Genomic DNA, 15,135 nt, shown 5'->3' on the forward strand with positions numbered 1-15,135 from the left:
TCAAACACATAAGCCCCCGGAGTGCATTTAACTTCTCTCTTTTTGAAAGCGTCACTGCTCAGTCAAGAACACAATTCTTATTTACAATGACAGCCTAGGAACAGTGGGCTAACTGGCATGTTCAGGAGCTGAACGACAGATTTGTACCTTGTCAGCTCGGGGATTCGATATAGCAACCTTTCTGTTACTGACCCAACTCTCTGACCACTAGGCTACCTGCCGCGCCGTCATACTTTGGATATGTGGATATATATCATAAAGCATCATTTGAATTTCCAAAGATATCTATTGTAGCATTTTATTGCACAACTAGCATTGATTTAATTGGCTGTCTGAACTGCAATTTGTTCAATGCCAGTACCCTGTCATTGTCAATAATATTCAGGTGTCAATGCAGTACTGCACTGACTCTGCATTGACTCTGCGTTGCTGTCCTGAGGGTGCCACTTTTTTTTGCGCATAATACTGTACTCTCACAATCTCATCACATTCTCCGCATGTGCCAGGAAACACTGTTGGTTCTGATAATGCTGTGACAGTGACATCTATATTCCGTCTTCCTACCCCGGCAGCGGAGATAAACAGAGAGAACTCTGCAAAGATGCAGAGGGATGATCAATGTAAGGGGGAGCGCTTGCCCGTGACGTAACCGATGCTGTTGGGTGAATGAGCGGAGGAGAAACCTTCTAGCCATTCCGTTATGTGCACAATAACATGTTTTAAGAGTTGAAAGCAGGACTCACAGCAATGGATATGTGGATATGTCAGTTAACTGCCTGCATTTTAAATAGTAGCTACATGTTTGGAAATGGTGCAATCAAACAAGGTAGGTTTGGATGTAATAAGTTAGGATGAAACTGCCGCATGTGCATCTGCCTTGCTAGCTAGGCTAGCTAACGTTAAATAGCATGCTAGCTATTTTGCTAGGTAGCTAAGAGACAAGAAAGAGATAAGAAAAAAACATTTGCTTGTACCAACTAACTAGCTGGTACATGTCGGATAGTTAGGTATGTACTGTAACTAGCTAACGTTAGTTATCTAGAAAGATAGCTTCGCTAGCATTGGTTTGTTGATAACTAGCTAACGCTGCCAGGCAGTGGATGCAGAGCCAGAGGGTGGCGCTTTATTGTTAAGCGAAGCAAGGTAAGGTCGTCCTGGTGCAGGCTAGCAAATTGTATCAATGCCAGTTAACTGTACAATTTCTCCCTCTACTGCAAGACATTAGACCTAACGTTAGCTAGCGATCCAACCAGCTTGGCCGATAATATCAAATCAAATTCTTATTGACAGAGTTTGTCTAAATGTGCTGAGTATGCTGGAATAGGATTGATATGTTGGTTTGGTAAATTGCTAGCTAGCTATGTCTGTTGGCTAACTGAAGCATCAAAGAGGGTTAAGGGAAGTTGTGAACAAGCAGCTCTAATGTCATTCTGTCAGTGTGTAATACTCATGCATTACCATTCTTAAAACCACCTAGTGCAGTAAAGGACTTGACAAAAAAAAGTAGCTAGCGTGCAATAGAGGTTGTAGATTCTGCGGATTGGGCTATTCATATTTTCAGTGATTATCCAGTTTGATATAAACAATAATAATTGTTATAGCTGTGGGTATAAACAAATAGATTAAAATCTTTCAATACGTCCTTTACATTAGTTTATTGGTGAATGACAGTGACAGCACGCAAATTATGACATCTCACTGAGGACACATGTAGATGGAGGTAGCCAAGGTCTCCAATACTTTTGCATGTTTTGTCAGATTAAACATCTCATTCTCTGTCCTTTCTCCCTTACTGCAGTAAGAAGCCAGTGACACTAATGCCAGGTTCAGACCTTCGTTGGGAGCACTCGAGATGAGTTGCGTTGTAGAGCAGGCGGCAGACATCCTGTCAGTGACAGACCTGGTCCGGGAGAGATGGAGAGTGGTGAGTGACTATAAATACTTCCGGCTGCAGAAAGGGCACAGCTAGCTTGCGTCAAATCTGTTTTGTTGCTGCGCCCTTTCTCATAGCCAGACTGCAGCAGAGATACAGTGCCTTGCGAAAGTATTCGGCCCCCTTGAACTTTGCGACCTTTTGCCACATTTCAGGCTTCAAACATAAAGATATAAAACTGTATTTTTTTGTGAAGAATCAACAACAAGTGGGACACAATCATGAAGTGGAACGACATTTATTGGATATTTCAAACTTTTTTAACAAATCAAAAACTGAAAAATTGGGCGTGCAAAATTATTCAGCCCCCTTAAGTTAATACTTTGTAGCGCCACCTTTTGCTGCGATTACAGCTATAAGTCGCTTGGGGTATGTCTCTATCAGTTTTGCACATCGAGAGACTGACATTTTTTCCCATTCCTCCTTGCAAAACAGCTCGAGCTCAGTGAGGTTGGATGGAGAGCATTTGTGAACAGCAGTTTTCAGTTCTTTCCACAGATTCTCGATTGGATTCAGGTCTGGACTTTGACTTGGCCATTCTAACACCTGGATATGTTTATTTTTGAACCATTCCATTGTAGATTTTGCTTTATGTTTTGGATCATTGTCTTGTTGGAAGACAAATCTCAGTCCCAGTCTCAGGTCTTTTGCAGACTCCATCAGGTTTTCTTCCAGAATGGTCCTGTATTTGGCTCCATCCATCTTCCCATCAATTTTAACCATCTTCCCTGTCCCTGCTGAAGAAAAGCAGGCCCAAACTATGTTGCTGCCACCACCATGTTTGACAGTGGGGATGGTGTGTTCAGGGTGATGAGCTGTGTTGCTTTTACGCCAAACATAATGTTTTGCATTGTTGCCAAAAAGTTCAATTTTGGTTTCATCTGACCAGAGCACCTTCTTCCACATGTTTGGTGTGTCTCCCAGGTGGCTTGTGGCAAACTTTAAACGACACTTTTTATGGATATCTTTAAGAAATAGCTTTCTTCTTGCCACTCTTCCATAAAGGCCAGATTTGTGCAATATACGACTGATTGTTGTCCTATGGACAGAGTCTCCCACCTCAGCTGTAGATCTCTGCAGTTCATCCAGAGTGATCATGGGCCTCTTGGCTGCATCTCTGATCAGTCTTCTCCTTGTATGAGCTGAAAGTTTAGAGGGACAGCCAGGTCTTGGTAGATTTGCAGTGGTCTGATACTTATATTATCGCTTGCACAGTGCTCCTTGGGATGTTTAAAGCTTGGGAAATATTTTTGTATCCAAATCCGGCTTTAAACTTCTTCACAACAGTATCTCGGACCTGCCTGGTGTGTTCCTTGTTCTTCATGATGCTCTCTGCGCTTTTAACGGACCTCTGAGACTATCACAGTGCAGGTGCATTTATACGGAGGCTTGATTACACACAGGCAGGTGGATTGTATTTATCATCATTAGTCATTTAGATCAACATTGGATCATTCAGAGATCCTCACTGAACTTCTGGAGAGAGTTTGCTGCACTGAAAGTAAAGGGTCTGAATAATTTTGCACGCCCAATTATTTTTTTTTGATTTGTTAAAAAAGTTTGAAATATCCAATAAATGCCGTTCAACTTCATGATTGTGTCCCACTTGTTGTTGATTCTTCACAAAAAAATACAGTTTTATATCTTTATGTTTGAAGCCTGAAATGTGGCAAAAGGTCGCAAAGTTCAAGGGGGCCGAATACTTTCGCAAGGCACTGTATTTTCAAGGCGGCTTTCTATAATGTGTTACGTAAGTGTTCATTAATTCAACATTTCTTTAGAATATCATGTTCAACGTAGGATATGGACTGCTGGTGTGTGTACCATTGTTTTCCCCCTAGGTACAGTACGTAACTTTTCACACAGGACACTTAGATTTTCATTGTCGCTTTCTCTCCTCTCACCACCTCTCTTCTTTCTTTACTACCTGAATTCTACCTTCTCCTCCATTCCATTTGCAGGTGAAGAAGATTGGCGGGGGAGGCTTCGGGGAGATCTACGAGGTACTGGATCAACTGAGCCAGGTCAACGTGGCCCTGAAGGTGGAGTCTGCACAGCAGCCCAAACAGGTGCTGAAGATGGAAGTGGCTGTGCTAAAGAAGCTCCAGGGTGAGAGAGAGGAATACGTCTAAAATGGACATCGTTAGTAAAACACCGAAATGTCCATAACTAGGAAATTCACTTAAAAACCTGCATCAAACCTTTATGGAAAATATTGATTGCATATTTAGATGAATCATTTAGCCAGATACGGTACATACCTGGTGTGCCTTAGGACATGTAAGCTACATTTATGTTTCTCTGTTTCAGGGAAAGATCACGTGTGTCGCTTTGTGGGCTGTGGTCGTAATGACCGCTTCAACTATGTGGTGATGGAGCTTCAGGTAGGCTGTGCAGCGTGTCCGCGCATTGGAATATTTGAAACATTTTGATTGTAATGTTATTTGTGGATTCAAATAACGTATTTAAAAATGTGTGTAAATGCATGATTGAGTAGCTCAGCCTTGGGTGACCATGACAATGTCCCATACTCCATCCCACAAACATTGCTTTTCTGTGTCCTATAGGGGAGGAATCTGGCAGACCTGCGCAGAACTATGTCTCGTGGCACCTTCACCATCTCCACCACTCTGAGGCTGGGCAGGCAGATGCTGGAAGCCATCGAGAGCATCCACTCTGTGGGCTTCCTGCATCGGGACATCAAACCGGTGAGAGGTCATGGGGTCACGACGAGGGAACAATGGGGGGTGATGCATCAGGAGTGAGGGAACCAAATGAGAGCATAAAGGATTTCCTAGTAACACCTTAACTTAAATCATTAATGCAGGTATATCGCATTATTATCCAGTAATAATGTATTGCACAACTTGTCATAAGCATGTATGACCCCCTTATAATGTCTCCTGGTCATCTCGTAATGATCCTGACTAAATCCCAGACATTTTTATTAAGAAGGAACATTTAATGAGACAATAATAGTACATGGTACTTATTTTATACCAGGCTCTGCAGAAAAGTGTTACCGGGTTTACCTTGAGATAATTGCCTGTTCAATCAGATTAATGTTAAGGACGAGACTGAGTAGCACTGACTGATGTTACCTGTGTGTTTTACCGCTCCAGTCAAACTTTGCCATGGGGCGCCTGGCCAGCACGTGCCGATGCTGCTACATGCTTGACTTTGGTCTGGCCCGGCAATTCACCAACTCTTGTCAGGAAGTGCGCCCTGTAAGTATTCCTCCCTGTGTGTGTGCGTGCCTGCCTGCAGCGTGCGTGTGTGTGTGTGTGTTTATGTATTAGGTCCCAGTTTCATTTGTGCAATTCTCTGGCTACAGTCCAATGTCCACTTATAATGAAGCAATGTATTGGGGATGCATTCTAAGTAGTATGCTAATGTAAATACTCCAGCTTGAATCTAATTTCTTATCTCTCTCTCTTTCTCTCTCGCTCTTCTCTTTCTCTCAGCCCCGTCCCGTGGCAGGGTTCAGAGGAACTGTGCGCTATGCCTCAGTCAATGCACACAAGAATAAGGTGAGTCTCTCCCCCTCTCCTTTACTTGGGGTCAACCATATATATATATATATACACACACACACACACACACACACACACACACACACACACACACACACACACACAGAGTACCAGTAAAAAGTTTGGACACACCTACTCATTCCAGGGGTTTTCTTCATTTGTACTATTTTCTACATTGTAGAATAATAGTGAAGACATCACAACTATTAAATAACATATATGGAATCATGTAGTAACCAAAAAAGTGTTAAACAATCAAAATATATTTTATATTTGAGATTCTTCAATGTAGCCACCTTGATGACAGCTTTTTACACTCTTGGCATTCTCTCAACCAGCTTCATGAGGTAGTCACCTGGAATGCATTTCAATTAACAGGTGTGCCTTGTTAAAAGTTAATTTGGGGAATTTCTTTCCTTAATGTGTTTGAGCCAATCAGTTGTGTTGTGACAACGTAGGGGTGGTATACAGAAGATATTTGGTAAAAGACCAAGTCCATATTATGGCAGGAACAGCTTAAATAAGCAAAGAGAAATGACAGTCCATCATTACTTTAAGACATGAACATTTCAAAAATGTTTAAAGTTTCTTCAAGTGCAGTTGCAAAAACCATCAAGCGCTATGATGAAACTGGCTCTTGTGAGGACAGCCAGAGTTACCTCTGCTGCAGAGGATAAGTTCATTAGAGTTACCAGCCTCGGAAATTGCAGCCCAAATAAGTGCTTCACAGAGTTCAAGAAACAGACACATCAACTGTTCAGAGGAGATTGCGTGAATCAGGCCTTCATGGTCGAATTTCTGCAAAGAAACAACTACTAAAGGACAACAATAAGAAGAAGAGACTTGCTTTGGCCAAGAAACATGAGCAAAGGACATTAGACCAGTGGAAATCTGTCCTTTAGTCTGATGAGTCCAAATTTGAGATTTTTGGTTCCAACTGGTTTGTCTTTGTGAGACGCAGAGTAGGTGAACAGATGATCTCTGCATGTGTAGTTCCCACCTTGAAGCTTGGAGGAGGTGGTGTGGGGGTGCTTTGCTGGTGACACTGTCAGTGATGTATTTAGAATTCAAGGCATACTTAACCAGCATGGCTACCACAACATTCTGCAGCGATACGCCATCCCATCCGGTTTGCGCTTAGTGGGACTATAATTTGTATTTCAACAGGACAATGACCCAAAACCCACCTCCAGGCTGTGTAAGGGCTATTTGACCAAGAAGGAGAGTGATGGAATGCTGCATCAGATGACCTGGCCTTCACAATCTCTTGACCTCAACCCAATTGAAATGGTTTGGGATGAGTTGGACCGCAGAGTGAACGAAAAGCAGCCAACAAGACTGTTGGAAAAACATTCCTCGTGAAGCTGGTTGAGAGAATGCTACAAGTGTGCAAAGCTGTCATCAAGGCAACTTTGAAGAATCTGAAATATAAAATATATTTTGATTTGTTTAACACTTTTTTGGTCACCACATGATTCCATATGTGTAATTTCATAGTTTTGACGTCTTCACTATTATTCTACAATGTAGAAAATAGTAAAAATAAAGAAAAACCCAGGATTTTTTTATTTTATTTTTTATTTAACCTTTAATTAACCAGGTAGGAATGAGTAGGTGTGTCCTAACTTTTGACTGGTACTGTGTGTATATATATACAGCTGTATGACTGTTCTCACCTTGCTCACACATGATGTGTGTGTCTGGGGTCTGCAGGAGATGGGTCGCCATGACGACCTCTGGTCTCTCTTCTACATGCTGGTGGAGTTCATGGTGGGCCAGCTACCATGGAGGAAGGTCAAAGACAAAGTAAGTGTGTGTGTGTGTGCATGTGTATGTGTACGTGCATGTGTGTTCATGTTCTTTTCTCTCTACTCACAGGAACAGGTGGGGAACCTGAAGGAGGCCTACGACCATCACCTAATGCTCAAACATCTCCCTTCAGAGTTCAGCGTCTTCCTGGATCATATCCTGACCTTGGACTACTACACTAAGCCTGACTATCAGGTCTATAGCTTTCCATATATGCTCGTTACCTCATAAATATCCAGTAAATAAACTGAAATTCCAATCTTTCTCAAACTGGAATTTGAATTTTTATTTACTTCCTAATTTGACTGAATTTGGATGGAAAAGACCCCAACCCCTGTGCCTCTGTCTGCCGACAATAGATTATCTTCCTGTTGTCTTGTAATGCTAAATATCAATGGTTTGGGTTGTTCTGTTCCAGCTACTAATATCAGTGTTTGAGAATGCCATGAAGAGTCAAAGTGTGTTGGAGAACGACCCGTATGACTGGGAGAGGTGCGACTCGGAGGATATGCTAACCATCACCGCTTCGGCCACCACCGCTCAGCAATTCACCCGCCTCACACCAGCTTACATGGGGTAAGAACTGAAATAATGGTGGACTAATTGTTTAAAAAAGTAGGGGAAAGGTAGAACTGTGTGGTATCAGAAGTAGGGTTGCAAAAGTTGGGTAACTTAATCAAAATTCCTGCTTATTCCATCCCCATTCCAGGAATCTTTCAACCTGGATTTCTGGAAAACCTGGTCATTTTGGGAAAGTTCACGAAATTTTGCAACTCAGATCCAAAGTAGTAACTGTTCTATTCTAAGATTCAGAAATGTACTTTGTCTGGCTTCTTGTTGATTGGTGGGATGCAGAATATTTGTGTGAATGCTTGTAATTAATGCCTCATTGGTCAGCATTTGCTGATTGGACTATAATATCTTCCTTCAAATTGACGGGATCCAACTTGTGTCCGACTCATGCCAGTCAACCCATAGGTTGTTTTTACACTCCAAGCTTTTCAGGGGGAAGGGGAAACCTTCATAGTCAGTCAGAGATCCCCATGGAAACCACAGTCCTAATTTGTGCTCTGAGAAGTAGCAGCTGAATGACCTTCCACCTCTTTTTCCTCTATCTCATCTCTCTCCTTTTCTCATTCACTCCCCCCTGCCTCGCTCTCTCTGCTGTCTCTTACTCTCTCTTATCTTTCTCGTTCTCCCTTTGTCCTTCTCTCTCTCTTCCCCCAGCATGGCCAACGCCTCGGTGCTCCCCGGCGAGCTGCAGAGGGAGAACACTGAGGACGTACTGCAGGGCGAGCGCCTAAGCGACGCCGACAACTGTCCCCCCATCCCGGCCCAGCACCAACGTGCTGCCCAGGGTGCCGACGTGTGGGAGGAGATGGACCGCAATCGCAACCGAAAACACACCGCAGCCCTGAAACAACAAAAAACACTCATCAGGAAGGTCCGGATTGGAACACACACACTTTTAAAATGTATTGACCATAAAAATAAATACAGGGTTTGAGACAGAGGAACACATGCTATGAAAGAAACACCCCTGTTAGTTTCCTTTAACTGCTGCAGTTCAGCTAACCTTGTCTACGTCACCAGCAGCATTTTTCAAGCTACTCTACTGTTCTTAGTCCAGCTACATTAACAATGTGCAGAACACCACTGAGACGCAATTATGTGACGATATGACCTGAGCATAGACAGCAACAGCAATCAAATATATTACTAAGGGAGAAGCAAGGGGCTGAATGAGATTAGCCTCTTACCTCATCCTCTCTTTGTGTGTGTGTGTAGGAAGTCACCTGGCTTTGTTAACTTCATATCGTGGAATCTACCTTTAAAATAGTATTTCCTACTCCCAACACCTTTTTTGTGACACATTCCTACCCTTTCTCCAGGTGGTGAGTGAGGACGAGCACAGCCAGAACCAGGGGGGTAACCAGAGCCCCAACACAGGTTCCGTCCAGAGCTCTCCCAGACGGGTGCGCTCAGAGACCATGTTCCTAGACCGGGCAGCCCCCCTGCTCCGGAGAATGAGACACAGCCAGAGCCTGGCCTTTGAGAAGAGACTGGCCCCCGAACCCAAGCCCACCATTGAACGCTTCCTCGAGGCCTAGTCAGTTCCTTTTACCATTGTGCTACAGTAGTTGACTTGTTTATATTGTGCTACAGTAGTTGAATTGTTTATATTGTGCTACAGTAGTTGACTTGTTTATATTGTGCTACAGTAGTTGAATTGTTTATATTGTGCTACAGTAGTTGAATCGTTTATATTGTGCTACAGTAGTTGACTTGTTTATATTGTGCTACAGTAGTTGAATCGTTTATATTGTGCTACAGTAGTTGAATTGTTTATATTGTGCTACAGTAGTTGAATCGTTTATATTGTGCTACAGTAGTTGAATCGTTTATATTGTGCTACAGTAGTTGAATCGTTTATATTGTGCTACAGTAGTTGAATTGTTTATATTGTGCTACAGTAGTTGAATCGTTTATATTGTGCTACAGTAGTTGAATCGTTTATATTGTGCTACAGTAGTTGAATCGTTTATATTGTGCTACAGTAGTTGAATTGTTTATATTGTGCTACAGTAGTTGAATTGTTTATATTGTGCTACAGTAGTTGAATCGTTTATATTGTGCTACAGTAGTTGAATTGTTTATATTGTGCTACAGTAGTTGAATTGTTTATATTGTGCTACAGTAGTTGAATCGTTTATATTGTGCTACAGTAGTTGAATTGTTTATATTGTGCTACAGTAGTTGAATCGTTTATATTGTGCTACAGTAGTTGAATTGTTTATATTGTGCTACAGTAGTTGAATTGTTTATATTGTGCTACAGTAGTTGAATCGTTTATATTGTGCTACAGTAGTTGAATTGTTTATATTGTGCTACAGTAGTTGAATTGTTTATTGTGCTACAGTAGTTGAATTGTTTATATTGTGCTACAGTAGTTGAATCGTTTATATTGTGCTACAGTAGTTGAATCGTTTATATTGTGCTACAGTAGTTGAATCGTTTATATTGTGCTATAGTAGTTGAATCGTTTATATTGTGCTACAGTAGTTGAATCGTTTATATTGTGCTACAGTAGTTGAATCGTTTATATTGTGCTACAGTAGTTGAATTGTTTATATTGTGCTACAATATGCACTAGGACAGTGCTTCTCAAACCACCTCTTGGGGACCGCTAGACATTTCACAGTATGGTTTTAACCCTGAACTACCACACCTGATTCACCAGTCAAGGGCTTGATGATTAGTTGAAAAGTAAAATCAGTGTTCTAGCTCTGGAAGAGATCAAATACATGGAACTGTTGAGGGTCCCCAACGACAGGTTTGAGAACCACTGCACTAGGACGAGGCAGGCACAAGGCAGAGTGATTTGTTATAACAAATGAACAGTCCTTAAGACTCCCTTCTGTATTCAGGTTTTTGTTTCAGCCAAGCTCTATTTTGTTGGACTGTTCATTGTCAAGTTAGGCAGATCTAATTTCCATTAGTCAACTTTAAAGATGAATTGAACGATTACGCAAATGTCAATTCCCAAATGTCTTCTATATTTCCAGTCTGGGGAAGCAGCGTCCTCAGGAGCGAGAGAAGACCATCCCAGAGAACGGCGGTGGGCAAGGGGAGCAGGTTGACACCCCCTGCGATGATGACCAGGCGACAGGGACCCCCGACCAGGAGGAGGGGGCTGGGGCCAGCAGTGGAGGCTTTGTGGCCCTCAACCTTAGCACTGTACCCCAGGAGGGAGACTCCCAGGAGTGGGTGATGCTGGAGCTGGAACAGGGGGGAGGCAGCGGGGCCTTGGGGGCAGCCAAGCCTCCAGGAGACGACGCTCTGGATGGGGATAAACCAGGGACCCAAGCAGAGGCCCAGGACCAACAGCCTCCCTCAGGCCCAATCAGTCCCGTCCAGTCCCACATGGCCCTGCCCTGTACCTGGTTACTGGGCGGCAAGAGGCTGCCTGGGATGCTAGGCCACTTGGGCCGAGCTCAGATGGAGCAGGTGAGTGAAGGTTTGGCAGAAGAAATGCTCACACAGATACTCCATGCATACGTACAGATCTATTCTGGGAATTCAAATGTTACTTTTTCTAAATGTTTTGGTGCAGCATTTCTTAGAAATGGCCCTGACGGTGCATTTACATCCACTTTGAAGGAAATGTTTTTTACTTTACTGCAGGTTCTTTTTTGAATTCTAAGAACTGTACACACACACCAGATACACAGAGAAATCTGTACTTTGCTCTACTTGTGCCTCCTCAAACCCGTCTCCCAATCATCTCTGCCTTCTGTCTCTATTTACAGTCTCCCAACCCCGTACCGCAGTCCCCCGTGACAGAGAAGAGTGAAGCCATACCGTTAGAGGCCCCGTTCACCAGACCCACCGACCCCCAAGAGGGCAAGGTTGGTGAGACGGTCCAGTCAGCCCCCAGCCCTGTGCCAAGCCTCATCCCAGCCCACCTCACCAACGATAAAGACCCAGAGAGCGACTCTGGCCTCCCCGACCGTTCCTCTGAACCCAACCAGCGCCCCCAGGTTGAGAAAGCTAGAGGCACCGCAGAGAATGCCGTCACTGTCTCCTCCTCACCCCCTCCGGTCCTCCTGCAAAGGGAATCCCCCTCCTTGTCCAGACTGAGCCGCATCCCTGTACGAGACCCAACTACCGCCCCGGATTCCCCCACCCCCCTCACCACGGATCGCCGTCACCGCTGGAGCAGCCCTGTGCCCGGCTCGCCCTCCCACTCGCCCTCACCATCCCTCTCCTGCGACAACCTGCTACCCTGTGGTGTCCGAGAGCGTCTCCTGTCCTGCTCGGACCGCGGCTCACGCTCCGACTGGCTTGGGGAGGACCGTGACCCCCTCTCCCTCTCGCTCTCCTCCTCGGGCAGCAGGAGTAAGATCCCGCGTCCCGTTAACTCCCCTCTTCTGGGGCCCGAGCAGCATCAGCAGCTCTCCTCCTCCGGCAGGTTCCTGCCTCGCCCGCCTCCCGGGAAACCGCCCACCCGCCCGGCTGTAGACAACAGGTATAAAAAACATGGCATGATGTCACAGCACTGGGCAACATTCAGTAGGGCAAGCGTTATGGCACGTTGCATATAGAAATGTGATGAATTCCGCTGGCAAATTTCTCATTGGACAGCCTCTTATTTTTCATTCTGTCTGCTCTACATTACATAGCCGTGTCTGAAAGTTCCACAACATTGCCAAACGCAACCTTGGTAGGCTGTAATAGTAAGGGTTGCAGTTTTTTATTTTTTATTCTGTTCTCTGCTCCAGTAGGCACCGGCGGTTCCGGGTGCGCGCCAGCAGCACCAGCGATGCTGACTTCCTGGCCAGCCTGACCCAACTGATGAAGGACCGCGGCGGTGCACTCTTCAGTCCACCGCCGCGCCCCCGTAGCTCCTCCTCCTTGCTGCAGCGCTCACTCAGCTCCTCCCCCTCCCGTCACGAGCACCGCGAGGGGGGTGGGGTCTTCGTGGAGCGCAGCTGCTCTCCGTCCAGCTTCTCGGGGTCCCCTCCCCCTCCACGGTACCCCCAGGACAGGCTCAGCGGGCAGCAGGGAATACCATGGGGTGCAGGGCCCGGTGCCCGAGGAAGGGTCTCCAGCCACGAGGGCAAAGGCAGTGGCAAAGTGAGCCGATAAGTGGACAGAATTGGCAACAGGTTGTTGTGCAGAAGGAGGATGAATGTTGTCCTGGAGGCAGAGCTCAGCGATTTCCACTAGATAGGCCGGCTGCAAAGTCAAAAATTGGCTATATATCGTAACAATTAGATCTTCATAGGGTTAGTTATATAGGGTTAATTATATTTTTGTACTTTGTGGCTGTGTCAGCTAGTGACCAACCTGCAGAGCTGTCTCCAGTACATGAGTCATCCCAATAAATGACAACCTGCTGTTCAGAAGGGCACACTGTAGTAAAACGTTTTGCTCCGGTTAATACACGTTCAGGATGTACCTCTCCGTTTCAAAACGTTTTCTCCCCACTGCACGCGACCCAGGCGGCAATGATGACTAAGACTTTAATAATGAATGTACAGAGAATATACTGTATCTGGTCTTTGATAGCATGTGTAAATATCTATTATCTACTACTGTACTCCAGGGAATGTACTGTATGTAATGTAAAATGTATGATAGAATGTGTCTATTTATTTGTTGGATGCGTCTCGAACTGAAAGTACTTGACAAATGTAGCTCGATTCTGCAGTCGAAACGAAGAAAAGGTTTCCTAAAAAACCTTGAATGCCAACTCTTCTCTCCCCGACCCTAGTCCTGTGCTCTTAACACTATGTATGTGTGTATGCAATGAGACCAAAAATATCTGTATTGTATCATATTTGAGGAATGGAAAGGAGGTCTCCTAGTGTGTATATATGGACCATTTTACCCTAGTATAGAGAGCACTTTAATGCTGTTCAATCAAACTACGTTTTCCTCTTATTGCACCAACACATCAGCCTTCATTTGTGAGGACCAGGGTATGTAAACTTCATTCCTCCTTCCCTTTAGAAACCACTACAGTAGATGAAACAAATTGAAATTTGAGCTATTTTAAAGTGTCACTCACTCTGGCATATTTACAATGTATTTGTATGCTTTTGTTGTGAGAAAATCTCTTCGGTCATGCAGAGGTGTCACAATGTTGGAATGTAAAGAAAAATTACAACTCATACTGAATTAATGTAAAAAAGTGCATGGATATCATTGCAAATATATTATTTTTTTTAATCATTTGTACAGTGTCCGCTTTAAAAAAAATCTGTATTTTTTAATAAACTGGTCCCGATCAAATATATTTATGATGCAGACCAGCAAAATAAGAGTATTTTTCATTTCCCCACTGCAGAATAATTTATCATAATTTCAGGATTGCAGAAAATCAAATCGGGTGTACATATGGCATTTAGTGAAACAAAAATATAAAGGTAACATGCCACAATTTCAAAGATGTTACTGAGTTACAGTTCATATAAGGAAATCAGTCAGTTGAAATAAATCCATTAGGCCCTAATCTATGGACTTCACATGTGAGCACCATTTGTCTCATGCCACGTGACATCTCATTCTCACAGAGTTGATCAGGTGTTGATTGTGGCCTGTTGAATGTTGTCTCACTCTTCAATGGCTGTGCAAAGTTGCTGGATATTGGTGGGAAATGGAACACGCTCAATGGGTGACTTGTCTGGTAAGTATGTAGGCCATGGAAGAACTGTGACATTTTCAGCTTCCAGGAATTGTGTGCAGTACCTTGAGACATTGAGCCGTGCATTATCATGCTACAACATGAGGTGATGATGGATGAATGGCACGACAATGGGCCTCATGACCTCATCACAGTTTCTCTGCATTCAAACTGCTATCAATAAAATGCAATTGTGTTCAATTTCCATAGCTTATGCCTGCCCATACCTTAACCCCACTGCTACCATGGGGAACTCTGTTCACAACGTTGACATCAGCAAACCGCTCGCCCACACAACGCTATACGTGGTATGTGAGGCTGTTTGGACATACTGGCAAATTCTCTAAAATGACATTGGAGGCAGTTTATGGTAGAGAAATTAACATTAAATTCTCTGGCAACAGCTCTGGTGGACATTCATGCAGTCAGAATGCCAATTGCACGCTCCCTCAGCTTGAGACATCTGTGGCATTGTGTTGTGTGACAAAACTGCACATTTTAGAGTGGCCTTTAATTGTCACCAGCACAAGGTGCACCTGTGTAATGGTCATGCTGTTTAATCAACTTCTTGATATGCCACAACTGTCAGGTGGATGGATTATTTTGGCAAAGGAGAAATGCTCACTAATAGGGATGTAAACAAATGTGTGCAATAAAATTTGAGAGAAAAG

At 43.9% G+C, this 15,135-nt stretch overlaps 1 protein-coding gene across 3 annotated transcripts; it reads left to right on the forward strand.

The window, feature by feature from the left end:
* The first annotated feature begins 393 nt into the window (after window positions 1–393).
* Window positions 394–15,134, forward strand: ttbk2b (tau tubulin kinase 2b). Of its 3 annotated transcripts, none has more exons than XM_021611553.3 (15): window positions 394–620; window positions 1,799–1,924; window positions 3,895–4,042; window positions 4,244–4,317; window positions 4,501–4,641; window positions 5,056–5,160; window positions 5,398–5,463; window positions 7,180–7,272; window positions 7,345–7,470; window positions 7,694–7,851; window positions 8,503–8,719; window positions 9,168–9,385; window positions 10,842–11,283; window positions 11,586–12,304; window positions 12,558–15,134. In XM_021611553.3, the coding sequence occupies exons 2-15, from the start codon at window positions 1,853–1,855 to the stop codon at window positions 12,922–12,924; spliced, it is 2,946 nt and encodes a 981-aa protein (XP_021467228.2). In that variant the 5' UTR covers window positions 394–620; window positions 1,799–1,852; the 3' UTR covers window positions 12,925–15,134. The 3 variants fall into 3 exon arrangements, with proteins under 3 accessions (XP_021467228.2, XP_021467227.2, XP_021467230.2); XM_021611552.3 differs by having other exon boundaries at window positions 555–826; XM_021611555.3 differs by having other exon boundaries at window positions 555–826; window positions 12,561–15,134.
* The last annotated feature ends 1 nt before the right edge of the window (window position 15,135 follows it).

The sequence above is a fragment of the Oncorhynchus mykiss genome, chromosome 8 (assembly GCF_057628025.1).
Source record: "Oncorhynchus mykiss isolate SJ-2025 chromosome 8, ASM5762802v1, whole genome shotgun sequence".
Taxonomy (NCBI): domain Eukaryota; kingdom Metazoa; phylum Chordata; class Actinopteri; order Salmoniformes; family Salmonidae; genus Oncorhynchus; species Oncorhynchus mykiss.

Coding starts and splice junctions, on each gene's coding strand:
- ttbk2b (XM_021611553.3), top strand. CDS start 1,853: ATGAGTTGCGTTGTAGAGCAGGCGGCAGACATCCTGTCAGTGACAGAC. Junction 7,852..8,502: donor CTCACACCAGCTTACATGGG/GTAAGAACTGAA, acceptor CTCTTCCCCCAG/CATGGCCAACGCCTCGGTGC. Junction 9,386..10,841: donor GAACGCTTCCTCGAGGCCTA/GTCAGTTCCTTT, acceptor CTATATTTCCAG/TCTGGGGAAGCAGCGTCCTC.